At 52.4% G+C, this 26,527-nt stretch overlaps 2 protein-coding genes across 3 annotated transcripts in view; one reads left to right on the top strand and one right to left on the bottom strand.

Moving 5' to 3' along the window:
* Positions 1-11,157, bottom strand: part of STUB1 (STIP1 homology and U-box containing protein 1) — a 13,693-nt gene extending 2,536 nt beyond the window's left edge. Inside the window, exons 1-6 of the mRNA XM_038418053.2 lie at positions 10,818-11,157; positions 4,521-4,719; positions 3,634-3,799; positions 2,134-2,224; positions 866-922; positions 34-150 (exon numbers count right to left, since the gene is read on the bottom strand). Coding sequence (XP_038273981.1) covers positions 34-150; positions 866-922; positions 2,134-2,224; positions 3,634-3,799; positions 4,521-4,719; positions 10,818-11,036 — 849 coding nt within the window. The 5' untranslated portion in view covers positions 11,037-11,157. The remainder of the gene's footprint in view (positions 1-33; positions 151-865; positions 923-2,133; positions 2,225-3,633; positions 3,800-4,520; positions 4,720-10,817) is intronic.
* LOC119862079 lies at positions 10,640-26,527 on the top strand. 2 transcript variants are annotated; one of them, XM_038418054.1, is made up of 6 exons: positions 10,640-10,752; positions 12,820-12,983; positions 13,269-13,362; positions 23,633-23,792; positions 24,605-24,757; positions 26,012-26,527. In XM_038418054.1, the coding sequence occupies exons 2-6, from the start codon at positions 12,856-12,858 to the stop codon at positions 26,182-26,184; spliced, it is 708 nt and encodes a 235-aa protein (XP_038273982.1). In that variant the 5' UTR covers positions 10,640-10,752; positions 12,820-12,855; the 3' UTR covers positions 26,185-26,527. The 2 variants fall into 2 exon arrangements, with proteins under 2 accessions (XP_038273982.1, XP_043349470.1); XM_043493535.1 differs by lacking the exon at positions 10,640-10,752 and adding an exon at positions 12,441-12,695.

The raw sequence follows: 26,527 nt of genomic DNA, 5'->3' as shown, positions 1-26,527 counted from the left end.
CTCAGATGCCCAACACTCTGGTTCTCCCATTACCTGAAGATGTTCTTCTATATCTTTCCTGTCGTAGGTAATCCCACTGGGTGTGATACAGGGCTCTCGCATCAGTTCAAAACTGATCTTCCCACACAGGTAATCAGGGATGTCTCGCTTCTGACTCGAGAAAACAAAAATTCAGCATTAGGGAGCCATCTTACAACAGGCCCATCTCCAGTCTAATGCAGCAAACCAATGAACAGGTGACCCTGGGACAGGACCTCAGCACGGGTGCAAGCAGCACAGATTCCATTGCCAAGTCAGGCACACAATGGAAATCCCTACACTGCATATCAGAAAACACAGCTGGGGAATGAGGGCAGCGCTGGTTTTCTCTCTCTCTCTCTTCCCCCCCCCCCCCCCAAGGCCATATTTGCACTCCAACTAACCATTACATCCACCACCAGCTGAAGCTTCTACTATATGGTTTATATTCCATCCAGATAGATACCTGGCCTTCTCCAAGGCTACCACATCCAGGAGAGCAGCAGACTGACAGTGAACAGTTCACAACCTTTTCTGCTATGAAATGCCCCATCTCCACCAGCCATTGCAGCTGGAGTCCCAAGCTCATCCTCAAATCTGGGGCTCCGTTCCCTCCCATGTGGCATCTGACCTTCTGGTCCAGCTCTCATTTGGGAGAGACCTGGTACTCACAAGAGTTTTAAATTAGTCCAACAACAAGATGGTGGTGGGGAGAACAGGAAGGATGGGATAAGCCACCTTATCTTTGGCACCCCGAGCTAAGCCACCTTATCAGTCACGTTTGATACCCTCCCTCTGAGCACTCCTTGTCTGGTCACAGTTGCCACCTGTTTAAGCCCATCCTCACCTTCCTCTTCTCATCCACCTGAGAGAACAGCTCATCCATATCTGCCAGGTACTTGTCCTGAAAGAGAAATAACCCCTTTAATTGGAGGGGGGGAGAGGGCCCAGCAGGACTTTGTTGCCTCTTCAGCATCTCTCAGGCTGCAGAGACTTTGGCACAAACGCTGCAGCCATTGATGGGGAATTGTTCCCTCACCCAACCCAACAGCACAGGAGTCACTTGGCAGAACCACTTTTACAGAGAACAAACTGGCTCACAGCAAAAGTTGATAAGGATCTTGGTCTCTCAGGGATCCTGAGGAACAGGATTTGGTGTCTCCCCTTGCCAGCCTCTATCTGCTGATTTCAGAGTGTCGGTCACATACAGGCAGAAACACATCTTCCAACCTGCTGAGTGGTTACTGCTCTACACTGCTGTACGGAGACTTGGATTTAACTCTCAGACTCACTACCTAGACAACTGGGGCTGGCTATGTGTTGGTAGCAGTGTCAGCCATAACAGAGGGGATGGGAATGGTCTTGCATGTCAATCAATAGTGGCTCATGAGGTTGATAAAGCAGCAGTGCTGACAGCTTCCAAAAAGAGTCAGTCTGATTTTGCCAGAAGAACGTGGGCACAGGAATAAAGATCTTCATGGCTGTAAAGCAGTCATACAAAAAACCCACTGTCCACTTAATGCACAACAACTGTTTGTGGGTGGGGCACAGAATTTAGACAGTAAAAGCAACAACATTCAACTCATCTTTAACACCTACTGCAGGGCAGTAAGAGCACCAGGAACAGTATGCACTCTGCTCACATAGAACCCCTCCATCATGCCCCACGGCCACCCCACTTATTGTTCTGACTCATCACAGCACCCCTGAAAGTCAGGAAATTGCTACAGCCATGTCCCCTCTAGTCGTACTCCAACAGGATGCTCCAGAATCCCCACGAAGCTTCTACTACGGTCTAGTCCAACAAGCTGCAGCCCTGAGTGATGCTCTCCCTTGGTGCCTGATTCCTACTCAACCGCAGTGAGCCCAAAGCAGCACTGTTATCCTCCACCGCTCATGCAGGACTGACTACCATCTTTTGTGCTGGGAAAGAACCCCAGCTGGACTGCGTTCATACCCTGCAGATCTGCTCCACAAGCAGGAGCTGTGGCGTGGTGGCCCTGGAGAAGAACATCCCCTTGGGCTTGCTGCTCACACCAAGTAGGGACACATGCCCAACACTAACCAGGAGGCCCAAATCCACACTGAGGGGATGAATTCATGAGGTTGCCTCACATGTTTGGCTTCAACGTTAGCCAGCTGGGCACGGCTCCGGCTCTCATCCACGTTCTCCTCTTGTTGTGTCCTTCGGTATTCATCCAGCTCCCTAGGGAAGAACCAGGGGATAACTTTCTAACTATATGGATAGTTAAGCACTGGAACAGATTATCTAGGGAGGCTGTGGAATCCCTGTCAGTGGAGGTTTATACAAACAGGTTAGACAAACACCTGTTAGGTATAGTCTAGGTTTACTTAGTCCTGCTTCAGCACAGGAGGCTGGACTTGACCTCTCAAGGTCCTTTCCAGCCCTACATTTCTATGATTACAGTCCAGAGCAAATGATCAGCAAAGGAACTTGAAATGCCACAATGGAGGAGAAGGAATGTTCAGCTCAGAATGAACACGCTGTTATTTCCCTTTCTTCACCTTCTTAGTGCAAGGACTCTGGCTTTCCCGAAAAGCCAGATAAGCAGGGACTCTCCACCATTTCAATAGTGTGAGCTTCCTTAGAGCAGTGCCTTCTAAGTGCCACGGTAAGCTCTGGTAGAAGGCCACTATCTTGTCACCAATTTCAGGGTACTGGGAAATGTTTACAAAAGCTTATCTTTTCCCCTCCTCCCTTCGAATATGGGAGGGTCATCCTGTGGGATTCTGCCCCTCCCTGCCTGAGACCAGTGTTGTCTGGGACACAGTCCCTCCCTTCTGCTTACACAGGTCTAGTGCTCTTCAAGATTCCCCTCATCCCTCCAGGCTGCGGAGAGGGCTTGTCTACACTGTGCATTAATCCGTTGTAGACGGGTGTAAATTCTAGCGCCCACTAGAGTATCATGCACTAACTGATCAATGTGGATCCTGCTAGCACACACTAGAACTTCCCTATTGCACATTAATGGAGTATTGTTTGAAATAGACAAATTGGAGAGCAACAAAAATGGTAAAAGGTTTAGAAAACCTGACCTATGAGGAAAGGGTGAAAAAATTGGGCATGTTTAGTCTTGAGAAAAGTGACTTGAGTGAGGGGGGCTTTGATAACAGTCTTCAAATCTGCTAAGGACTGTTGCAAAGAAAAATGTGATCAATTGTTCTTTGCATCCACTGTATGTAGGACAAGTAGTAATGAGCTTAATAGGTAGCAAGGGAGACTTAAGTTTTTCCTAATAGCTAACCTAACTATAAGAGTAGTTAAGCACTGAAATAGGCTTCCAAGGGAGGTTGTAGAATCTCCATCATTGGAGGTTTTTAAGAACAGGTTAGCTAAACACCTGTCAGGGATGAACTATGTTTACTTGGTCCTGCTTCAGGGCAGGGGGCTGGATTTGATGATGTCTCAAGGTCCCTTCCTGTCCTACTTTTCTGTGATTCTATGACTAAGGTGCACTAAGGAACTTTAGTGGGCACTAGCAGGATTCACACAGATCAGTTAGCGTGACTCCCTAGTGTGCACTAGAATTCACACCACACTAGTGTGGACTAACGCCCTGTGTAGAAAAGCTCAGAGATTTCTATCTGCATTACCTCTCCTTCTCAGCCATGATGAGTTTGGTTAGATAGGAATGCAACTCATTTTCCTGGTTGATCCGTTTCTCTTCAATGTTGTTCCAGCGCTTCTTTTTGGCAATCCGCAGTGCACTTGGAATATCATCCCCAAAATTCAGTCGCTGTTCCTTGGCTAGGTTATAGGCTGGGGAGACAACAAGTGCTCTCAAGGTTGGGGGCAGGGTGGAAGAAGATGATGCTTTGCTAAATCTAGTTAGGAGGTATATCTAATAAGAGGTGGGATTTGGGACAGTGGATTATGACTCCCACCTCCTTTGCTTTAGCCAGGTGAGTCTGGTTTTGCCACTCTCCCTGAAGGAGGGAACAGTGAGAGACAACACCTGTGCCTTTGAGTGCTACACCACTCCCTCAGTACAAAGCAGCAAATGGGGAATAAATCCTTGGGCCAAGAGCAGCACACAATGACTTGGACCCCACTGGACCATTTCCATATAGAAGCTGGTCAAATCACCGATTTCTACACAGTTTAAGAAGAAACTGACTCCTGTTTAGGCTTCGTCCCCAATCAAATATCAGCCTGTTGTCAAGTGCAGAACCAAGATACAGGAAGTGACATTTAAACTGAGAGGAACTGGATATGGGCAGTAGCTCACGAAAGCTTATGCTCAAATAACTTTGTTAGTCTCTAAGGTACCACAAGTACTCCTTTTCTTTATACAGAACTAAACACCAGTCCTTTCTAGCCCTCGTCACGGTGAATGTTTTGTATCGCTCAATTCTCTGTATGTTAGCAACAGCCCAAGGTAGGCCCTGGTATCTGGTTAATATGGGAGGTCCTGGCCACCTCTATAGGTTGGTGACAGCTTGTTCCAGGCCTGAACATTTAATAGGAAGACGCTGCTCACCTCTCTGCAAGTTAGCAATGGCCTCATCATAGTTCTCCATCTCCATCTGGCACTGCCCCAGAAAGAAATGGGCCTTCACTGACTGGCTGTCCAGTTCCAGGGCATGCTTACAATCTGCCAGGGCCTTCTCATGTTGCTGCATCTTCAGGTAACACAAGGCTCGGTTGGTGAAGTATACTGCCACTAAGGGGTTCCGGTTCTGGAAGAAAAGTCAGATACATTAAAAGTGTGCCAAGGATAACACAAAGCATATGAGACTTTCATAACTGCACATGGATAGGAAGGGACAGAAGGGTTCAAGTCTTTCTCCTGCTCTTAGTATCTGTGAAATCTAAATATTACTGGATTGGTCCTCACTGTTCTGGTTATTTGCTCAACGTAATAGTAACAGTCACAAGCAGTGCTGAAGCATGCAAGCTCTGGACTGCTGTGCTCTAGTATTTAACCTGCTTGGCATACTGCACATTACCCTTTACAATATGGAGCCACAATTTAGGTACTAGGATGGAAATTAGCATTAAACGCTTTCTACCTATGCAAGCTACTGAATCCTGGCTCATGTTTCCAGAAGTGCAAATGCAGAATTCTGCTTTTCTCTCTCATTTAAGCTTGACAAGGCCCACCAGGCAGGAGTGTGCCTTTCCTTCACTGGGCCAGAGAGCAGATACACCACTGAGATGCCCCACAGACTCCTCAGTATCCAGTAGACAAGGTGAGATAGAGTTCTACAGCCCACACAGGATAGTTTTGCTCAGAAATCCTGCAAAGTATAGTTGGATCCAGAGATTGGCTTTGTGGGAGAGACCTGATCCTTGACCTGAATTATTTCAAAATTACATAAATATTTTGCTAGAGCCAGTCAGGCAGGAACTGTACGTGCTTCTCCGGCAGAGCTCTGCCAGTACAATACAATCCTGACCTTATGCAGCCTCTGCTATCCCAAACCCTGGGCCTCCAAATAACAAACACCAGTGTATTTCTTGATCTGCTACACCATGGACAGTTCTAGTCCTGCCTAACCTCCTCCCAGTTCACCACATTCCTTACCAAATGAGCCCCTTGGTATTCCAGCTTACTCTGCCAATGCACTACAGTCCTGACCTGCAGCACCTGCTATTCTAGTCCTGGGCGTCTGGCACAGCTCCATTGATGTATCTCAATCCCGACCCGTCCCCTCTTCTAGCTACTCAAGTTTTGGATTTCTCCGCTCTGCAGTGATTTGATGATGTGGACTAAGATCCACAGGGGACTCTGAAGAGACCAATACACATTTTCACTAGTGAGTCACTCAAGAAAATTTAAACCCAAGTCTCCAAAGACAAAAGGCTCTAGCTCTCAGACCACAGCTTGTTCAGTAAATGGATACAAGTGATGTTAACCAGCATGTCCTTAGAGCTAAGTTATCACTCCTGTCTTTCTAAACAGGAGACAACAATGAAGAGTCTAAAGCTGCATAATCTTGGTCCATCAGCTATTTCTCAAAGGAATGTTTTGTATGTTGTTTACAAGTTCATCATCATGGACCCAGCTAACAAGCTTTAGCAGTTACCATGAACCAGCAGGCAGGTTGATACACGAAAACACACTTAAAGAGCAGTACCAGGATAGGCAAACTAGGAAAACCATGAATGCTACACTGAGACACGCTAGATGGTGACAGTCACCTAAAAAAAGAGTTTATTAATCATAGAATATCAGATTAGACAACACAGAGCAGAGGCGATTTGTTGAGGGTGTGTGAGTAAACACAGAATAGACAGACTACACAAACTGGCTTTTGTAATGCTATCTTCCTAATGAAACAGAGGAAATACTTGACTCAGCTAAATACCAGGCGGGGCACAGAGACTATTCCAGACCTAGGAGAAAAGCATCCCAAACAGTAATCTCCTAACATTAGCAGCAAAGAGTGTTTAAAGAAATTTCCTTCAATCTCAAACTGTGCATCTCAGTCTGCATAGTCAGAGAGAGAAAAAATCCCCTTGTGACAGGCATGATACAAGCAAAGAGTTTTATTCCCAAGATATATGCTTAGGAACACAAATCCCCAAGAGCCACGTCAGTATGAGCTCTAGATTATGGTTCTGATAGTAAACCTGGAATCTGGACCACATCAAAGGTTCAAGTGCTGTACTAGACAGAGCTCACAAGCACAGCAGCACAGCATTATGTAGAATGGGTCCTTTGGACGATATTTTAAACTAAGATCCTTCCTGCCCAGAACTAATGGATATTGAAGTAGAAACTAAAGCCGTATCAATAAATACTTCAATTATAGGGCTAAAGGTCCCATATAGTACTTTGTGGAGAGACTAGGAGATAGACAGTATCCTGTCCAAACCCCTTCAGCATCATAAATTCCAACATCCCCAGCTGTTTGCCTTTACTGCCATAAAAAGAAAAGGAGTACTTGTGGCACCTTAGAGACTAACAAATTTATCTGAGCATAAGCTTTCGTGCGCTACAGCTCACTTCATCGAGCTGTACTTCACAAAAGCTTATGCTCAAATAAATTTGTTAGTCTCTAAGGTGCCACAAGTACTCCTTTTCTTTTTGCAGATACAGACTAACACGGCTGCTACTCTGAAACCTGTTTACTGCCATTGCCACTAACAAATCTCAACTCACCTTTTTGTAAAAGGTTGATATCCCAAGTCTGACCCGCCAAGATCAGCACCCCAAGCTGAGCAATAACTGGAATGCTGAAAACATTGTCTGGGCCTAAATCCATAGGGTGTGTGCACCTGAGTGTGAAACATTTCTCCAGGCCTCCTGTCCCCAAGGGACTCTTGTTACCAACGCAGCACTGAAGGAGGGACTAGGCCTCCTAAGAAGCAGGGACCTTAGCCTAGATTCTTCCCAAGCAGTGGGGGGTGGGATGTGCGTGCGTGTGTGTTTTCAAGCAGGAACCGAGTCCTGCAGTATCGCCTTTCCAGGCACACACAATGGTACTGGCCTCTGCCTCAAACAGCTCAGCCCCCAATGCATGAACTGGCCCTCACCCTACACAGCTCAGCTCTACCTCCCCCAAATAGCTCAGCTCTGTCCCCCGCAGTGGGTGCCAGCCCCTTGCCGTAGATAGCTCAGCTCTATCCCCCGGTCGGGCAGTGTGTGCCAGCCTCTCCCCCCAGACAGCTCAGCTCTATCTCCCCGCCCCCCCAGTGTGTGCCAGCCCCTCCCCCCACACAGCTCAGCTCTATCTCCCCGCCCCCCCAGTGTGTGCCAGCCCCTCCCCCCACACAGCTCAGCTCTATCTCCCCGCCCCCCCAGTGTGTGCCAGCCCCTCCCCCCACACAGCTCAGCTCTATCCCCATCCCCCCCCCCCGACAGCTCAGCTCTGCCTCCTGCAGTGGGTGCCAGGCCCTCCCCCCACACAGCTCAGCTCTATCTCCCCGCCCCCCCGTGTGTGCCAGCCCCTCCCCCCACACAGCTCAGCTCTATCCCCATCCCCCCCCCCCAGACAGCTCAGCTCTGCCTCCCGCAGTGGGTGCCAGCCCCTCCCCCCCAGACAGCTCAGCTCTATCTCCCTGCCCCCCCAGTGTGTGCCAGCCTCTCCCCCCACACAGCTCAGCTCTATCCCCATCCCCCCCGAAAGCTCGGCTCTGCCTCCCGCAGTGGGTGCCAGCCCCTCTCCCCCCACAGCTCAGCTCTATCCCTGCCCCCCCCCCGTACGTGCCAGACCCTCCCCCCACACAGCTCGGCTCTATCCCCGCCCCCCCGTGCGTGCCAGCCCCTCCCCCCCCACAGCTCAGCTCTATCCCCGCCCCCCCGTGCGTGCCAGCCCCTCCCCCCCACACAGCTCAGCTCTATCCCCGCCCCCCCGTGCGTGCCAGCCCCTCCCCCCCACACAGCTCAGCTCTATCCCCGCCCCCCCGTGCGTGCCAGCCCCTCCCCCCCCCACAGCTCAGCTCTATCCCCGCCCCCCCGTGCGTGCCAGCCCCTCCCCCCCACACAGCTCAGCTCTATCCCCGCCCCCCCGTGCGTGCCAGCCCCTCCTCCCCACACAGCTCAGCTCTATCTCCCCCCCAGTGTGTGCCAGCCCCTCCCCCCCACAGCTCAGCTCTATCCCCACCCCCCCGTGCGTGCCAGCCCCTCCCCCCACAGCTCAGCTCTATCCCCGCCCCCCCCGTGCGTGCCAGCCCCTCCCCCCCCACAGCTCAGCTCTATCTCCCCCCCAGTGTGTGCCAGCCCCTCCCCCCACAGCTCAGCTCTATCCCCACCCCCCCGTGCGTGCCAGCCCCTCCCCCCCCACAGCTCAGCTCTATCCCCGCCCCCCCCGTGCGTGCCAGCCCCTCCCCCCCACACAGCTCAGCTCTATCTCCCCCCCAGTGTGTGCCAGCCCCTCCCCCCCACAGCTCAGCTCTATCCCCACCCCCCCGTGCGTGCCAGCCCCTCCCCCCCCACAGCTCAGCTCTATCCCCGCCCCCCCCGTGCGTGCCAGCCCCTCCCCCCCACACAGCTCAGCTCTATCTCCCCCCCAGTGTGTGCCAGCCCCTCCCCCCCACCGCTCAGCTCTATCCCCCCCCCCCCGTGCGTGCCAGCCCCTCCCCCCCACAGCTCAGCTCTATCCCCGCCCCCCCCGTGCGTGCCAGCCCCTCCCCCCCCCACAGCTCAGCTCTATCTCCCCCCCAGTGTGTGCCAGCCCCTCCCCCCCACAGCTCAGCTCTATCCCCACCCCCCCCGTGCGTGCCAGCCCCTCCCCCCCCACAGCTCAGCTCTATCCCCGCCCCCCCCGTGCGTGCCAGCCCCTCCCCCCCACACAGCTCAGCTCTATCTCCCCCCCAGTGTGTGCCAGCCCCTCCCCCCCACAGCTCAGCTCTATCCCCCCCCCCCCGTGCGTGCCAGCCCCTCCCCCCCCACAGCTCAGCTCTATCCCCGCCCCCCCCGTGCGTGCCAGCCCCTCCCCCCCACACAGCTCAGCTCTATCTCCCCCCCAGTGTGTGCCAGCCCCTCCCCCCCACAGCTCAGCTCTATCCCCCCCCCCCGTGCGTGCCAGCCCCTCCCCCCCCACAGCTCAGCTCTATCCCCGCCCCCCCCGTGCGTGCCAGCCCCTCCCCCCCCACAGCTCAGCTCTATCTCCCCCCGTGCGTGCCAGCCCCTCCCCCCCCACAGCTCAGCTCTATCTCCCCCCCAGTGTGTGCCAGCCCCTCCCCCCCACAGCTCAGCTCTATCCCCACCCCCCCGTGCGTGCCAGCCCCTCCCCCCCCACAGCTCAGCTCTATCCCCGCCCCCCCGTGCGTGCCAGCCCCTCCCCCCCACACAGCTCAGCTCTATCTCCCCCCCAGTGTGTGCCAGCCCCTCCCCCCCACAGCTCAGCTCTATCCCCACCCCCCCGTGCGTGCCAGCCCCTCCCCCCCACAGCTCAGCTCTATCCCCGCCCCCCCGTGCGTGCCAGCCCCTCCCCCCCACACAGCTCAGCTCTATCTCCCCCCCAGTGTGTGCCAGCCCCTCCCCCCCACAGCTCAGCTCTATCCCCACCCCCCCGTGCGTGCCAGCCCCTCCCCCCCCACAGCTCAGCTCTATCCCCGCCCCCCCCGTGCGTGCCAGCCCCTCCCCCCCCACAGCTCAGCTCTATCTCCCCCCGTGCGTGCCAGCCCCTCCCCCCCCCAGCTCAGCTCTATCTTCCCCCCCAGTGTGTGCCAGCCCCTCCCCCCCACAGCTCAGCTCTATCCCCACCCCCCCGTGCGTGCCAGCCCCTCCCCCCCCACAGCTCAGCTCTATCCCCGCCCCCCCCAGTGTGTGCCAGCCCCTCCCCCACACAGCTCAGCTCTATCCCCGCCCCCCCCGTGCGTGCCAGCCCCTCCCCCCCCACAGCTCAGCTCTATCCCCGCCCCCCCCCGTGCGTGCCAGCCCCTCCCCCCCCACAGCTCAGCTCTATCTCCCCCCGTGCGTGCCAGCCCCTCCCCCCCCACAGCTCAGCTCTATCTTCCCCCCCAGTGTGTGCCAGCCCCTCCCCCCCACAGCTCAGCTCTATCCCCACCCCCCCGTGCGTGCCAGCCCCTCCCCCCCCACAGCTCAGCTCTATCCCCGCCCCCCCCAGTGTGTGCCAGCCCCTCCCCCACACAGCTCAGCTCTATCCCCGCCCCCCCCGTGCGTGCCAGCCCCTCCCCCCCCACAGCTCAGCTCTATCTCCCCCCCCAGTGTGTGCCAGCCCCGCCCCCCACAGCTCGGCTCCCCCTCCCCCTTGGATTCCGGCCCCTCCTCCCCGCGCCCCCCAGCCAGGCTGTAACAGGTAAGTTCCCGCCGAGGCCGCAGCTCGCTCCTGTAGGCCGCGCCGTCCCTCCAGCCCGCACTCACGATGGCCCGGCCGTAGCAGGCGGCCGCCTCGGGGTACTTGCGGCTGACGAAGAGCCGGTTGCCCTGCTCCTTGTGCTCCTGGGCGCTGTGGCTCTTCTCGGGGCTGCCCCCGCCCGGGCCGCCCCCGAGCCCGGCCGCCGCGCTGCCGCGGGGCCCCCCGCCGCCGGGGCCGCCCCCCAGCCCCAGGCCGCCGCTCTCCTTCTCCTCCTTCCCCTTCATGGCCCGGCGCGGCGCGGCCCGGCCCGGCGCTCCCCTGCGGGGCCCGGCCGGCTCCCTGCGGCCTCGCACTGCGACAGCCCGGCCGGCCCTGCCCCGCCCGCGGCCAGCGGGACTTCCGGCGGGGCGGGGCCGGGGAGCGGCAGCCGGAGCCGGCGCTGGGGGAGGGAGCTACGGGGGTAGTGGGCGTGAGTGGGAGGATCGGGAGGATGGACCGGGGGGGTCAGGAGGGAGCTACGGGGATCGAGGGGGGGGTCGGAGGATCAGGAGGATGGACCGGGGGGGGTCAAGAGGGAGCTACAGGGATCATGGGGGGGGGTCGGAGGATCGGGAGGATGGACCGGGGGGGTCAGGAGGGAGCTACGGGGATCATGGGGGGGGTCAGAGGATCAGGAGGATGGACCGGGGGGGTCAGGAGGGAGCTACGGGGATCATGGGGGGGGGGGTCGGAGGATCAGGAGGATGGACCGGGGGGGGGTCAGGAGGGAGCTACGGGGATGAAGGGGGGGGTCAGAGGATCAGGAGGATGGACCGGGGGGGTCAGGAGGGAGCTACGGGGATCATGGGGGGGGGGGTCGGAGGATCAGGAGGATGGACCGGGGGGGTCAGGAGGGAGCTACGGGGATCAAGGGGGGGGGTCAGGAGGGAGCTACGGGGATCAAGGGGGGGTCGGAGGATCAGGAGGATGGACCGGGGGGGTCAGGAGGGAGCTACGGGGATCATGGGGGGGGTCGGAGGATCAGGAGGATGGACCGAGGGGGGTCAGGAGGGAGCTACGGGGATCATGGGGGGGGTCGGAGGATCAGGAGGATGGACCGGGGGGGTCAGGAGGGAGCTACGGGGATCATGGGGGGGGTCGGAGGATCAGGAGGATGGACAGGGGGAGGTCAGGGCTGAGGGGGCTGGGAGAGTTAGGGAGCCACGAGGGTAGTGGGGGGGTGAGTGGGAGGATCAGGGGGATGGACTTGAGTGGAGTCAGGGCTGAGGGGGGTAGGAGGGTGGAGTGGGGGGCTAGGAGAGTGAGGGAGCTACGGGGATAATGGTGGGAGAGAGGATCAGGAGGATGGACTTGGGGAGGTCAGGGCTGAGGGGGCTGGGAGAGTTAGGGAGCTGAGGATGGGGTGGGGGTCAGGGGGCTGAAGGGTCAGGGCTGGGGTGGGGAAGGAAGGGTTAGGTCTGAGGGATGGAGTGGGGGAAGGTTAGGGCTGGGAGAATTAGGCAGCTGAAGAGGATGGGGTGGGAGATAGAGTAGGGGTTAGGGGGCTGAAGGGTGGGGCTAGGAGGGTCAGGGCTGAGGAGTCTGTGAGGGTTCAGGGGGCTGGAATGGGGGGCTTGGAGGGGGCCTGGGAGGGTCAGGAAACTGAGGATGTTGGAGTGGGGGCCAGGGAAATGGAGTAGGGGGCTGGAAAGCTGAGGAGCTGGGTGGCAAGAGCAGGCACAGAATGCTGCACGGAAATAAAGACGAGTGCAGCGAGGGGCTAGTCGGGCAAGGAGAGCTGCAGCTTCCTGGGGTGCAGGGAGAGCCAGGCTTAGAGGCAGCGCCTTGAGGGGGGCCATAAGGACCAAAGGTGCTAAGAGGTAGAGAGGCCTGCTGGAGAACAGGGTAGGATGAAGGACTGGGGGTAGAGAGAGAGGAGAGAATGCTGACAGGGCAAGTAGAAGGTGAATGATGCAAGGAAGGGTTTGGGGTTTGCAGGGAGGAGAGTTAAGTATCAGCATTTTCTCCCTACAAGGTCTCTGCTCTGTAGTTCTACCAGCATCAAGTCTGTTTGTCCTCCTCTTTTAGATGTTCTTTGTCCTCAGTGTCCTGAAGCCCTGAAACATGCCATTAAGTGGAGGGCTGTATGGCTGTGAAGACCCCACCTACTGGAGGACAGTGTTTGATGTCTACTGGGATGTACTCAAAGCCAAAGGAGGCAAGAAGAAAAACCTTTTTGGGCTGGATAAATGGTAAACCCTCCAGCATTTAACATGGTTTCTTTTCTGAAGCACCAATCTGTCAAGGAGCACCACCTTGTCACCTGTTGAGGAGGCATACAGCTAAAAATCCTGTCCATAGCAGCCTCTTTCAGCGTGAAATCCCTTCCAACTGTTCTTAATAGCAGCTGGGTCTTCAATAGCATGAGCTTCCTCACAGCAATGCCTGCTCAGTACCAGCTGCAACTCCAGCAGCATGAACAGATAGGTTCAAGAATATATTTTGACTCCTTGTCTGCCAACGGGTCTTTGTTTTAGGTATCAGGAGGAGCTGCCAGGTGCTATTGCAGGAAGGAAAGAAAAATATCTGACACAGAGTGAAGTGGTGAAACTGATGGAATGGAAACTTGCTGTAAGTAGCTTTCCCCAGATAAATTGCTATATGTAACAGCTCAGCTATATAATCATAGAATCATAGAATATCAGGGTTGGAAGGGACCCCAGAAGGTCATCTAGTCCAACCCCCTGCTCAAAGCAGGACCAAGTCCCAGTTAAATCATCCTAGCCAGGGCTTTGTCAAGCCTGACCTAAAAAACATCTAAGGAAGGAGATTCTACCACCTCCCTAGGTAACGCATTCCAGTGTTTCACCACCCTCTTAGTGAAAAAGTTTTTCCTAATATCCAATCTAAACCTCCCCCATTGCAACTTGAGACCATTACTCCTCGTTCTGTCATCTGCTACCATTGAGAACAGTCTAGAGCCATCCTCTTTGAAACCCCCTTTCAGGTAGTTGAAAGCAGCTATCAAATCCCCCCTCATTCTTCTCTTCTGCAGACTAAACAATCCCAGCTCCCTCAGCCTCTCCTCATAAGTCATGTGCTCTAGACCCCTAATCATTTTTGTTGCCCTTCGCTGTACTCTTTCCAATTTATCCACATCCTTCTTGTAGTGTGGGGCCCAAAACTGGACACATTACTCCAGATGAGGCCTCACCAGTGTCGAATAGAGGGGAACGATCACGTCCCTCGATCTGCTCGCTATGCCCCTACTTATACATCCCAAAATGCCATTGGCCTTCTTGGCAACAAGGGCACACTGCTGACTCATATCCAGCTTCTCGTCCACTGTCACCCCTAGGTCCTTTTCCGCAGAACTGCTGCCGAGCCATTCGGTCCCTAGTCTGTAGCGGTGCATTGGATTCTTCCATCCTAAGTGCAGGACCCTGCACTTATCCTTCTTGAACCTCATTAGATTTCTTTTGGCCCAATCCTCCAATTTGTCTAGGTCCTTCTGTACCCTATCCCTCCCCTCCAGCGTATCTACCACTCCTCCCAGTTTAGTATCATCCGCAAATTTGCTGAGAGTGCAATCCACACCATCCTCCAGATCATTTATGAAGATATTGAACAAAACGGGCCCCAGGACCGACCCCTGGGGCACTCCACTTGACACCGGCTGCCAACTAGACATGGAGCCATTGATCACTACCCGTTGAGCCCGACAATCTAGCCAGCTTTCTACCCACCTTATAGTGCATTCATCCGGCCCATACTTCCTTAACTTGCTGACAAGAATGCTGTGGGAGACCGTGTCAAAAGCTTTGCTAAAGTCAAGAAACAATACATCCACTGCTTTCCCTTCATCCACTGAACCAGTAATCTCATCATAAAAGGCGATTAGATTAGTCAGGCATGACCTTCCCTTGGTGAATCCATGCTGACTGTTCCTGATCACTTTCCTCTCCTCTAAGTGCTTCAGGATTGATTCTTTGAGGACCTGCTCCATGATTTTTCCAGGGACTGAGGTGAGGCTGACCGGCCTGTAGTTCCCAGGATCCTCCTTCTTCCCTTTTTTAAAGATGGGCACTACATTAGCCTTTTTCCAGTCATCCGGGACTTCCCCCGTTCGCCACGAGTTTTCAAAGATAATGGCCAAGGGCTCTGCAATCACAGCCGCCAATTCCCTCAGCACTCTCGGATGCAATTCGTCTGGCCCCATGGACTTGTGCACGTCCAGCTTTTCTAAATAGTCCCTAACCACCTCTATCTCTACAGAGGGCTGGCCATCTCTTCCCCATTTTGTGATGCCCAGCACAGCAGTCTGGGAGCTGACCTTGTTAGTGAAAACAGAGGCAAAAAAAGCATTGAGTACATTAGCTTTTTCCACATCCTCTGTCACTAGCTTGCCTCCCTCATTCAGTAAGGGGCCCACACTTTCCTTGGCTTTCTTCTTGTTGCCAGCATACCTGAAGAAACCCTTCTTGTTACTCTTGACATCTCTTGCTAGCTGCAGCTCCAGGTGCGATTTGGCCCTCCTGATATCTTTCCTACATGCCCGAGCAATATTTTTATACTCTTCCCTGGTCATATGTCCAACCTTCCACTTCTTGTAAGCTTCTTTTTTATGTTTAAGATCCGCTAGGATTTCACCATTAAGCCAAGCTGGTCGCCTGCCATATTTACTATTCTTTCGACTCATCGGGATGGTTTGTCCCTGTAACCTCAACAGGGATTCCTTGAAATACAGCCAGCTCTCCTGGACTCCCTTCCCTTTCATGTTAGTCCCCCAGGGGATCCTGGCCATCTGTTCCCTGAGGGAGTCAAAGTCTGCTTTCCTGAAGTCCAGGGTCCGTATCCTGCTGCTTACCTTTCTTCCCTGCGTCAGGATCCTGAACTCAACCAACTCATGGTCACTGCCTCCCAGATTCCCATCCACTTTTGCTTCCCCCACTAATTCTACCCGGTTTGTGAGCAGCAGGTCAAGAAAAGCGCTCCCTCTAGTTGGCTCCCCTAGCACTTGCACCAGGAAATTGTCCCCTACGCTTTCCAAAAACTTCCTGGATTGTCTATGCACCGCTGTATTGCTCTCCCAGCAGATATCAGGAAAATTAAAGTCACCCATGAGAATCAGGGCATGCGATCTAGTAGCTTCCGTGAGTTGCCGGAAGAAAGCCTCATCCACCTCATCCCCCTGGTCCGGTGGTCTATAGCAGACTCCCACCATGACATCACTCTTGTTGCACACACTTCTAAACTTAATCCAGAGACACTCAGGTTTTTCCACAGTTTCGTACCGGAGCTCTGAGCAGTCATACTGCTCCCTTACATACAGTGCTACTCCCCCACCTTTTCTGCCCTGCCTGTCCTTCCTGAACAGTTTATAACCATCCATGACTGTACTCCAGTCATGTGAGTTATCCCACCAAGTCTCTGTTATTCCAATCACGTCATAATTCCTTGACATCACCAGGACCTCCAGTTCTCCCTGCTTGTTTCCAAGGCTTTGTGCATTTGTATATAAGCACTTGAGATAACCTGTTGATCGCCCCTCATTCCCAGTATGAGGCAGGAGCCCTCCCCTCACAGACATTCCTGCCTGTGCTTCCTCCCGGTATCCCGCTTTCCCACTTACCTCAGGGCTTTGGTCTCCTTCCCCCGGTGAACCTAGTTTAAAGCCCTCCTCACTAGGTTAGCCAGCCTGCTGGCAAAGATGTTCTTCCCTCTCTTCGTAAGATGGAGCCCGTCTCTGCCCAGCACTCCTCCTTCATGGAACACCATCCCATGGTCAAAGAATCCAAAGCCTTCTCTCCGACACCACCTGCGTAGCCATTCGTTGACCTCCACGATTCGACGGTCCCTACCCAGGCCTTTTCCTTCCACGGGGAGGATGGACGAGAACACCACTTGCGCCTCCAACTCCTTTATCCTTCTTCCCAGAGCCACGTAGTCCGCAGTGATCCGCTCAAGGTCATTCTTGGCAGTATCATTGGTGCCCACGTGGAGAAGCAGGAAGGGGTAGCGATCCGAGGGCTTGATGAGTCTCGGCAGTCTCTCCGTCACATCACGAATCTTAGCCCCTGGCAAGCAGCAGACTTCTCGGTTTTCCCGGTCAGGGCGGCAGATAGATGACTCAGTCCCCCGGAGGAGAGAGTCCCCGACCACCACCACCCGCCTTCTCCTCTTGGGAGTGGTGGTCGTGGAACCCCCAACCTCAGGACATCGCATCTCATGCCTCCCAACCAGCGGAGTCTCCTTCTGCTTTCTCCCCCCAGACCTATCATCTGGTCCACTCTCCGCAATGGTACCTGTGGAGAGAACATGAAAGCGGTTAGTTACCTGTGTCTGTGTTACTGGAACCCGGACATTCCGCTTACCTCTTCTGGAGGTCACATGTTGCCAAGCTTCTTCACTGGCCTCTTGGCTCCTCTGTGCAACCTGCTCTATATCTTTAGAGCTTTGTGCCCCTAGAAGCCTATCCTGAGTTTGGTCCAGAAAATCCTCAGTCTCTTGTATACAACGCAGGGTCGTTACCTGTTGCTCCAGACCTTCAATCTTCTCTTCCAATATGGAGACCAGCTTGCACTTTGTACAGACAAAGTCGCTTCTGTCCTGTGGAAGAAAGACAAACATGGCACATCCAGTGCAGGTCACAACAGCTGAACCCCCACCTTCCATATCACCTACCTACTATGAGCTTCCTCAGAGACGTTGGCAAGATGTAAGCCTCACTGGGCTCACTCCAGGCGAACTCCCAGGCAAACTCCTGCTGTGAGCTGCTCTGCTGTCCCCGCTGCTCAAAGTGTGTGTGTAGTGGTAGGGAAGGTCTAAGGCTACATTACAGCTTAAGTCGACATAAATTATGTTGCTCAAGTGTGTGAATTAGCCATCCCCTTGAACAACATAATTTATGCCAATTTAAGCACCAGTGTGGAGAGCGCCGTGTCAGTGAGAAAGCTGCTACTGCTACTTGCAGGGATTGGGGTAATTAGACTCACGATCCATAGAGTGACTACATTAGAGATCTTACGGTGGTGCAGCTGCATCGGTGCTGCTGTAAACTCTCTAGTGTAGCCATGGGCTCAGAGCCTTGGAGTCTATAACATTTTCAGTTGCTGGTGGTTTGGAACGCTGCTGGTTATATTTACTTTTTTTTTTTTTAACCTGTGTGCTAAGAGTCTGATGTTGCCAGTCTTAAAGCCTCTGTAGTTAATATCTATTTAATTCTGTTATTAATATTTTTAAGGTCATAGAATCATAGAATCATAGAATATCAGGGTTGGAAGGGACCCCAGAAGGTCATCTAGTCCAAACCCCCTGCTCAAAGCAGGACCAAGTCCCAGTTAAATCATCCTAGCCAGGGCTTTGTCAAGCCTGACCTTAAAAACCTCTAAGGAAGGAGATTCTACCACCTCCCTAGGTAACGCATTCCAGTGTTTCACCACCCTCTTAGTGAAAAAGTTTTTCCTAATATCCAATCTAAACCTCCCCCATTGCAACTTGAGACCATTACTCCTCGTTCTGTCATCTGCTACCATTGAGAACAGTCTAGAGCCATCCTCTTTGAAACCCCCTTTCAGGTAGTTGAAAGCAGCTATCAAATCCCCCCTCATTCTTCTCTTCTGCAGACTAAACAATCCCAGCTCCCTCAGCCTCTCCTCATAAGTCATGTGCTCTAGACCCCTAATCATTTTTGTTGCCCTTCGCTGTACTCTTTCCAATTTATCCACATCCTTCTTGTAGTGTGGGGCCCAAAACTGGACACAGTACTCCAGATGAGGCCTCACCAGTGTCGAATAGAGGGGAACGATCACGTCCCTCGATCTGCTCGCTATGCCCCTACTTATACATCCCAAAATGCCATTGGCCTTCTTGGCAACAAGGGCACACTGCTGACTCATATCCAGCTTCTCGTCCACTGTCACCCCTAGGTCCTTTTCCGCAGAACTGCTGCCGAGCCATTCGGTCCCTAGTCTGTAGCGGTGCATTGGATTCTTCCATCCTAAGTGCAGGGTCCTGCACTTATCCTTATTGAACCTCATTAGATTTCTTTTGGCCCAATCTTCCAATTTGTCTAGGTCCTTCTGTATCCTATCCCTCCCCTCCAGCGTATCTACCACTCCTCCCAGTTTAGTATCATCCGCAAATTTGCTGAGAGTGCAATCCACACCATCCTCCAGATCATTTATGAAGATATTGAACAAAACGGGCCCCAGGACCGACCCCTGGGGCACTCCACTTGACACCGGCTGCCAACTAGACATGGAGCCATTGATCACTACCCGTTGAGCCCGACAATCTAGCCAGCTTTCTACCCACCTTATAGTGCATTCATCCAGCCCATACTTCCTTAACTTGCTGACAAGAATGCTGTGGGAGACCGTGTCAAAAGCTTTGCTAAAGTCAAGAAACAATACATCCACTGCTTTCCCTTCATCTACAGAACCAGTAATCTCATCATAAAAGGCGATTAGATTAGTCAGGCATGACCTTCCCTTGGTGAATCCATGCTGACTGTTCCTGATCACTTTCCTCTCCTCTAAGTGCTTCAGGATTGATTCTTTGAGGACCTGCTCCATGATTTTTCCAGGGACTGAGGTGAGGCTGACCGGCCTGTAGTTCCCAGGATCCTCCTTCTTCCCTTTTTTAAAGATGGGCACTACATTAGCCTTTTTCCAGTCATCCGGGACTTCCCCCGTTCGCCACGAGTTTTCAAAGATAATGGCCAAGGGCTCTGCAATCACAGCCGCCAATTCCCTCAGCACTCTCGGATGCAATTCGTCCGGCCCCATGGACTTGTGCACGTCCAGCTTTTCTAAATAGTCCCTAACCACCTCTATCTCTACAGAGGGCTGGCCATCTCTTCCCCATTTTGTGATGCCCAGCACAGCAGTCTGGGAGCTGACCTTGTTAGTGAAAACAGAGGCAAAAAAAGCATTGAGTACATTAGCTTTTTCCACATCCTCTGTCACTAGCTTGCCTCCCTCATTCAGTAAGGGGCCCACACTTTCCTTGGCTTTCTTCTTGTTGCCAGCATACCTGAAGAAACCCTTCTTGTTACTCTTGACATCTCTTGCTAGCTGCAGCTCCAGGTGCGATTTGGCCCTCCTGATATCTTTCCTACATGCCCGAGCAATATTTTTATACTCTTCCCTGGTCATATGTCCAACCTTCCACTTCTTGTAAGCTTCTTTTTTATGTTTAAGATCCGCTAGGATTTCACCATTAAGCCAAGCTGGTCGCCTGCCATATTTACTATTCTTTCGACTCATCGGGATGGTTTGTCCCTGTAACCTCAACAGGGATTCCTTGAAATACAGCCAGCTCTCCTGGACTCCCTTCCCTTTCATGTTAGTCCCCCAGGGGATCCTGGCCATCTGTTCCCTGAGGGAGTCAAAGTCTGCTTTCCTGAAGTCCAGGGTCCGTATCCTGCTGCTTACCTTTCTTCCCTGCGTCAGGATCCTGAACTCAACCAACTCATGGTCACTGCCTCCCAGATTCCCATCCACTTTTGCTTCCCCCACTAATTCTACCCGGTTTGTGAGCAGCAGGTCAAGAAAAGCGCTCCCCCTAGTTGGCTCCCCTAGCACTTGCACCAGGAAATTGTCCCCTACGCTTTCCAAAAACTTCCTGGATTGTCTATGCACCGCTGTATTGCTCTCCCAGCAGATATCAGGAAAATTAAAGTCACCCATGAGAATCAGGGCATGCGATCTAGTAGCTTCCGTGAGTTGCCGGAAGAAAACCTCATCCACCTCATCCCCCTGGTCCGGTGGTCTATAGCAGACTCCCACCATGACATCACTCTTGTTGCACACACTTCTAAACTTAATCCAGAGACACTCAGGTTTTTCCACAGTTTCGTACCGGAGCTCTGAGCAGTCATACTGCTCCCTTACATACAGTGCTACTCCCCCACCTTTTCTGCCCTGCCTGTCCTTCCTGAACAGTTTATAACCATCCATGACTGTACTCCAGTCATGTGAGTTATCCCACCAAGTCTCTGTTATTCCAATCACGTCATAATTCCTTGACATCACCAGGACCTCCAGTTCTCCCTGCTTGTTTCCAAGGCTTTGTGCATTTGTATATAAGCACTTGAGATAACCTGTTGATCGCCCCTCATTCCCAGTATGAGGCAGGAGCCCTCCCCTCACAGACATTCCTGCCTGTGCTTCCTCCCGGTATCCCGCTTTCCCACTTACCTCAGGGCTTTGGTCTCCTTCCCCCGGTGAACCTAGTTTAAAGCCCTCCTCACTAGGTTAGCCAGCCTGCTGGCAAAGATGTTCTTCCCTCTCTTCGTAAGATGGAGCCCGTCTCTGCCCAGCACTCCTCCTTCATGGAACACCATCCCATGGTCAAAGAATCCAAAGCCTTCTCTCCGACACCACCTGCGTAGCCATTCGTTGACCTCCACGATTTGACGGTCCCTGCCCAGGCCTTTTCCTTCCACGGGGAGGATGGACGAGAACACCACTTGCGCCTCCAACTCCTTTATCCTTCTTCCCAGAGCCACGTAGTCCGTAGTGATCCGCTCAAGGTCATTCTTGGCAGTATCATTGGTGCCCACGTGGAGAAGCAGGAAGGGGTAGCGATCCGAGGGCTTAATGAGTCTCGGCAGTCTCTCCGTCACATCACGAATCTTAGCCCCTGGCAAGCAGCAGACTTCTCGGTTTTCCCGGTCAGGGCGGCAGATAGATGACTCAGTCCCCCGGAGGAGAGAGTCCCCGACCACCACCACCCGCCTTCTCCTCTTGGGAGTGGTGGTCGTGGAACCCCCAACCTCAGGACATCGCATCTCATGCCTCCCAACCAGCGGAGTCTCCTTCTGCTTTCTCCCCCCAGACATATCATCTGGTCCACTCTCCGCAATGGTACCTGTGGAGAGAACATGAAAGCGGTTAGTTACCTGTGTCTGTGTTACTGGAACCCGGACATTCCGCTTACCTCTTCTGGAGGTCACATGTTGCCAAGCTTCTTCACTGGCCTCTTGGCCCCTCTGTGCAACCTGCTCTATATCTTTGGAGCTTTGTGCCCCTAGAAGCCTATCCTGAGTTTGGTCCAGAAAATCCTCAGTCTCTCGTATACAACGCAGGGTCGTTGCCTGTTGCTCCAGACCTTCAATCTTCTCTTCCAATATGGAGACCAGCTTGCACTTTGTACAGACAAAGTCGCTTCTGTCCTGTGGAAGAAAGACAAACATGGCACATCCAGTGCAGGTCACAACAGCTGAACCCCCCCCTTCCATATCACCTACCTACTATGAGCTTCCTCAGAGACGTTGGCAAGATGTAAGCCTCACTGGGCTCACTCCAGGCCTTGCTCCTTGCTCACTCCGGCTCACTCCAGGCGAACTCCCAGGCAAACTCCTGCTGTGAGCTGCTCTGCTGTCCCCGCTGCTCAGCTGGTTCGCTGCCGCTCGAAGGTACTGCAGTCAAGGAAAACAATCCAGCCAAATCCTCCGGTCTGTCTGAACCATGCTTGATGCACAATTGGGGGAGGAGCAATGATGTCTTTATGCTACATTTGTGGCTCCTGGCTCCTTAGTTGAGCGGTTATTGTGGCCCCCCAACACAACTTATAGAAGCCTCAGGCTTGCTGTAAATTGCAGTCAGCTGCCATCGCCCCAAGGGATTGTCCCAGCAGTCAGGGATCACAGGGGCAGATGGCTTTTCTGCCACATGCAGGTGCCCAGGTTCTGTCCCCTACATAGGATCCTATGATAGGAATGGCATAGAGCCACTATGCCAGGTAGTAGCTGCCTCACCTTCTGAGGCCGAGGATTTGGCTCCTTATTTAAAAGTTTATCCTCCGTTTGCATTAATAATAACACCTTAGAATATCAGAGCAGGAATATTTTTAAACAAATAGCATGTCTTGGATTTAACTTTTTGCATTTCACACAGCTTGGTAAGTTTCCTCTGACTAGCACAACAGAGCTGTGTGTGGCTTTCCACTACAATAGGGGAATTCTTCAGTCACTTATTTATGAAACATTAATACTGTACACAACTCCTTACAAACAAGGAGGTGGGAGCCCTGCTGCATAATAATCAAATTAAATTATCATGGGCTGTTGACTCACAGGAAGAGGGTGGTTAGTCCAAGTATAATGGACAGGGTAGAAAAGTCAAAGGGAGTATTTAGGAGAGAGGAGCAGGTGGAGTGTAAGGGACAAGGTGGAGATGGTGGAAACTAAGGTAAGAAACTAGTGGCATTGTAATAGGACAGAGGCTTGAAGGTGTGGTCAGAGAAGCCCATGCTTAGGCTTTGTCTACACTGGGAAAGAGGAAAAGTAGATGAAGCCTCTGAAGTGATGTGAGGAGTTGGGAAGTAATGTGCTCAGAGTGTGGGTGAGAAAGCTTTAAATCCCCTGCTCCAGCAAAACAAAATGTTGCTAGAAATCTTTTGTTTCATAAAATTGTGCACACCTAAGGTTTTAAAAACACCTTTTCCCCCAAACAGAGCCTCAATTCTGAGCCTCAGCTCACTTGGCATTCTCCTTTTAAATAGTCACACAGCTTTTTCATGTTCTGGACTATGTTTGAGGATAAAGATCCCCACCTGAGGAGTCTTCCCTCCAATCACAAAACATCTCAACCTGGAGAATGCTAGGAAGGGCTATGCCTCTGGATCACTAGTGGCCCACAGACCATAGCTTGGGAACCTCTGCTAAAAAGAAACATCTCTGGAAGTACTCATTATATTTTTTCCATGTGTTGGAATGGAATTCATGGCCCCACAGTATTGAATCTCTTATTATAAAGGCCACTTTTAATTGCTGGTGCCCATAAAGTATAGCCTTTTTCCTGTAGCAATGAGCTATACTCACTTGTAGAGCGAAGAAGCTGAGCTCCTCAGGTTGGGATGTCCTTACCATGCTCTCTTCTCTCCTCCCATCCAGCGGGGAAAGTTTCGTCCTCGTCTGCAGCAGCTGGTGGCCACTAACTCCAGTGAAACGGTGGAGATCTGTACAAGGAAAGCTTTCCAGCTCCTTCCAGATGTGGCAGCTGCCATTACTGAGCTGAGCCAGCTAAAGGCTGTGGGACCAGCCACAGCTTCGGGTAAGGAGTTGTGGGAGGAAGGGGATAAATTCAAGAGGGCCAGGGCCTGGCTATACCATTAGCTAAGAAATGAGAAGATTGTTCAGATTTTCCACAGCACGGTGGAAATAGCACTACCCAAATGGTGCTATTTAGAGTGGGATCTGAAATGCTGATCTTTTCTGGATGATAAACACTTCTGGGAGACAGTATTGGCCCTACAACTGAGCACAGGGGGAAAGGAGAGAGGAAGCACCTACATCTGCAACCTGGTCTCAGTTCTTCCCAATCCAGCAAGTAGCCAAACTTGTTTCCAATGGCCAGTTCTTAGAGAGAACACCTTCGCATGTGCTTAATGCTGTGGCTGGCAGAAGCAGCCAGTCAAAGGCATCTGGACTTGCATGGGATGGTGCCTGCATATGAAGGTGTGGCTAGGTCTCTGGCTCAGAGTGTGTGTGTAAAAAGCAGGGGCACATTCACATGTGGGGGGATTAGAGACTGGCTCAAACTGGAAAATTGTAATCCTTATTTCAATCCCCCTCTCCTCTCAAATTCAAGACTGTTCAAACACCCAGGGTTTTGGTTCAGTCACATCTCTGCTGGGAATACAGATGCAGATGCATACTTTTGGGTTCAGTTTCCCTGATGTGTCCTGGAAAGTGGGATCAGGAGTCTGATTCCAGGCGTTCTGAGAGCCAGAACAGGGTGGGGGAAGCTGCAGGTTTCTCCAAGACACTGGGCAATCACTGTCATGCAGGCTGCCCCGTGTCATCTCTTCCTACCCTCAATCCCTTCCTTTTCTCTGCTCAGACCTTTACGCTCTTCCCACTTAGCAATTCTAGCTGCAGGAGCCCCAGAGGCTGCTGCATTTATGGCAGATGAAGCAATGGAGTCCATCCCCGGCCTCACCCCAGTTCAGTATACCCTCAAGCACTACGTCCTCTACCTGGGCAAGATCCAGCTCTGTGTCAAGAAACTAAACCAAGGTAAGGGCAGGTGGGGTCACTGCCACAGACCTCATAGCAGCTAGGGAAGGGAGGATTGTATCTCTCTGCTTTAGTTAAGGCTTTATGGTCTGAATTTCAGGAATTATTTGAATTGCAATGAACCCTTTAGTGTTTAAAGTAAGGTTGTCATTATGATACAAGAAAACAGTTGTTAGCACAAATGACTGGGAGTCAGGACCCTGGATTCTATTCTTGTCTCTGCCACTAATTGCATGGCCTTGGCTGAATCACATAGGCCTGGAGTCTCAAAGGTATTTAAGAGCTTAACTCCCATCAATGGGAGCAATTTCTCCCTACTGTTACTCGCACCTTCTTGTCAACTGTCTGTAATGGGCCACTCTTACCACTTCAAAAGTTATTTTTCCCCCCTTGGTATCCTGCTGTTAATTGATTTATCTCATTAGACTGACCTCAGACTTGGTAAAGCAACCCCCCCATCCTTTCATGTATTTATACCTGCTCCTGTATTTTCACTCATTGCATCCGAGGAAGTGGGTTCTAGGCGATGAAAGCTTATGCCCAAATAAATGTGTTAGTCTCTAAGGTGCCACAAGGACTCCTTGTTGTTTTTGTATTGAAACAACTGCTCTGCAAGATTTCCCTTAGTAACCTTTCCTTGCCTTCTGTGCCCACCATGAATTTGCATTGCCTTTTCATTCTCTCTCCAATTTTTTCTTGATGTTGCGGCCAGCTTCATCTCCCTTACCTGCTCCCCTGCACTGTGTCTTCCTTCTGGATTTCCAAAGGTTTCATTGTGGCAATGATTTTGTCCACTAAGTTTTCCTGCCCTGCTGTACTATATAACCATAGCAGCAGTAGGGCGATTGTAGGCCAGGATTGCAGAGATGCTCTCCTGCCCCAGCCCACATGCATATCAATGAAACAGTAGCAATCTTTCCCTCCCTCCCAGTCTGGTATGACTGACGTTCTCCACTCAGAAGAGGCTCAGAATTGGAGTAGCAGGAGGGAAGTTTGCAGGGCCGGAGTGAGGTGTATTGCCAAAGCTGGGTGGCAGCCCAGGAGAGATGCTGCAGATCTGGATCAATGTGCATTGGCAGAGCAGTGTGAGGGAAGTCTCTCATTCTAATCTGTACTATCAGCCTTTCACTTTACTGGGCTACATATCTTACCAAAAATTCATTTGGGAGATGGGGGAAGACAGGGTAGAAGTCAATCTACATCTGGTTCCTCTACTGATTCAGAGTTTAATTGCTCCCTTCTGATCTTTTCTAGTGGATTCAGAGAAAGCATGGACTCCTCATCGTGTGGAGATGTGTCTCTGGACCTGGGCTGTGGCGCAGAAATTGTGTCCTTCACTGCTGCAGACTCTCTGCTTAGGAGGAGAGAAGGCAGCTGATGTGGCAGATGATGATGTTAGATCCACAAAGAAAGGGAAAACCAGGTGAAAACATTATCAGCCAGGAACCTAAGAAGCGTCACTCAGTGTTTGCCTCCTGTTATCCAATCCACAGTTCAACTAAATGCCAAAGCTGGACTCCCTGAGAATCCAAATATTGCCCTTTTTCTGAGGCATTCAGGGAATGGGTCAAATTGATCGGGTGTGGGCAGAAATAAAGGGAAGCTCTTCTGTTTGAATCACTCCCCATTTGGAGCCAAAGCTGATCTTTCAAACAGAGCCCTATCCTGTAGGTTATATTTCTGAGACCCTAACTCCTCCAGCTCTCTGCTTGCTGTGTGCACTGATTTTTACAATAATTCCTTAATAAACTTTTGATGGTTTTCATAGTA

This window comes from Dermochelys coriacea, chromosome 10 (genome assembly GCF_009764565.3).
Source record: "Dermochelys coriacea isolate rDerCor1 chromosome 10, rDerCor1.pri.v4, whole genome shotgun sequence".
Classification (NCBI taxonomy): Eukaryota; Metazoa; Chordata; order Testudines; family Dermochelyidae; genus Dermochelys; species Dermochelys coriacea.
Note: the sequence above shows the minus strand (reverse complement) of the source record. Positions and strands in the feature narration are given on the sequence as shown.

What these genes read in the sequence shown, in the direction of transcription:
- LOC119862079 (XM_038418054.1), top strand. Translation starts at nt 12,856, where the DNA reads ATGCCATTAAGTGGAGGGCTGTATGGCTGTGAAGACCCCACCTACTGG. An exon ending in CTTTTTGGGCTGGATAAATG is followed by an intron (nt 12,984 to 13,268) that starts GTAAACCCTCCA and finishes TCTTTGTTTTAG; the next exon opens with GTATCAGGAGGAGCTGCCAG. An exon ending in TGATGGAATGGAAACTTGCT is followed by an intron (nt 13,363 to 23,632) that starts GTAAGTAGCTTT and finishes CCTCCCATCCAG; the next exon opens with CGGGGAAAGTTTCGTCCTCG.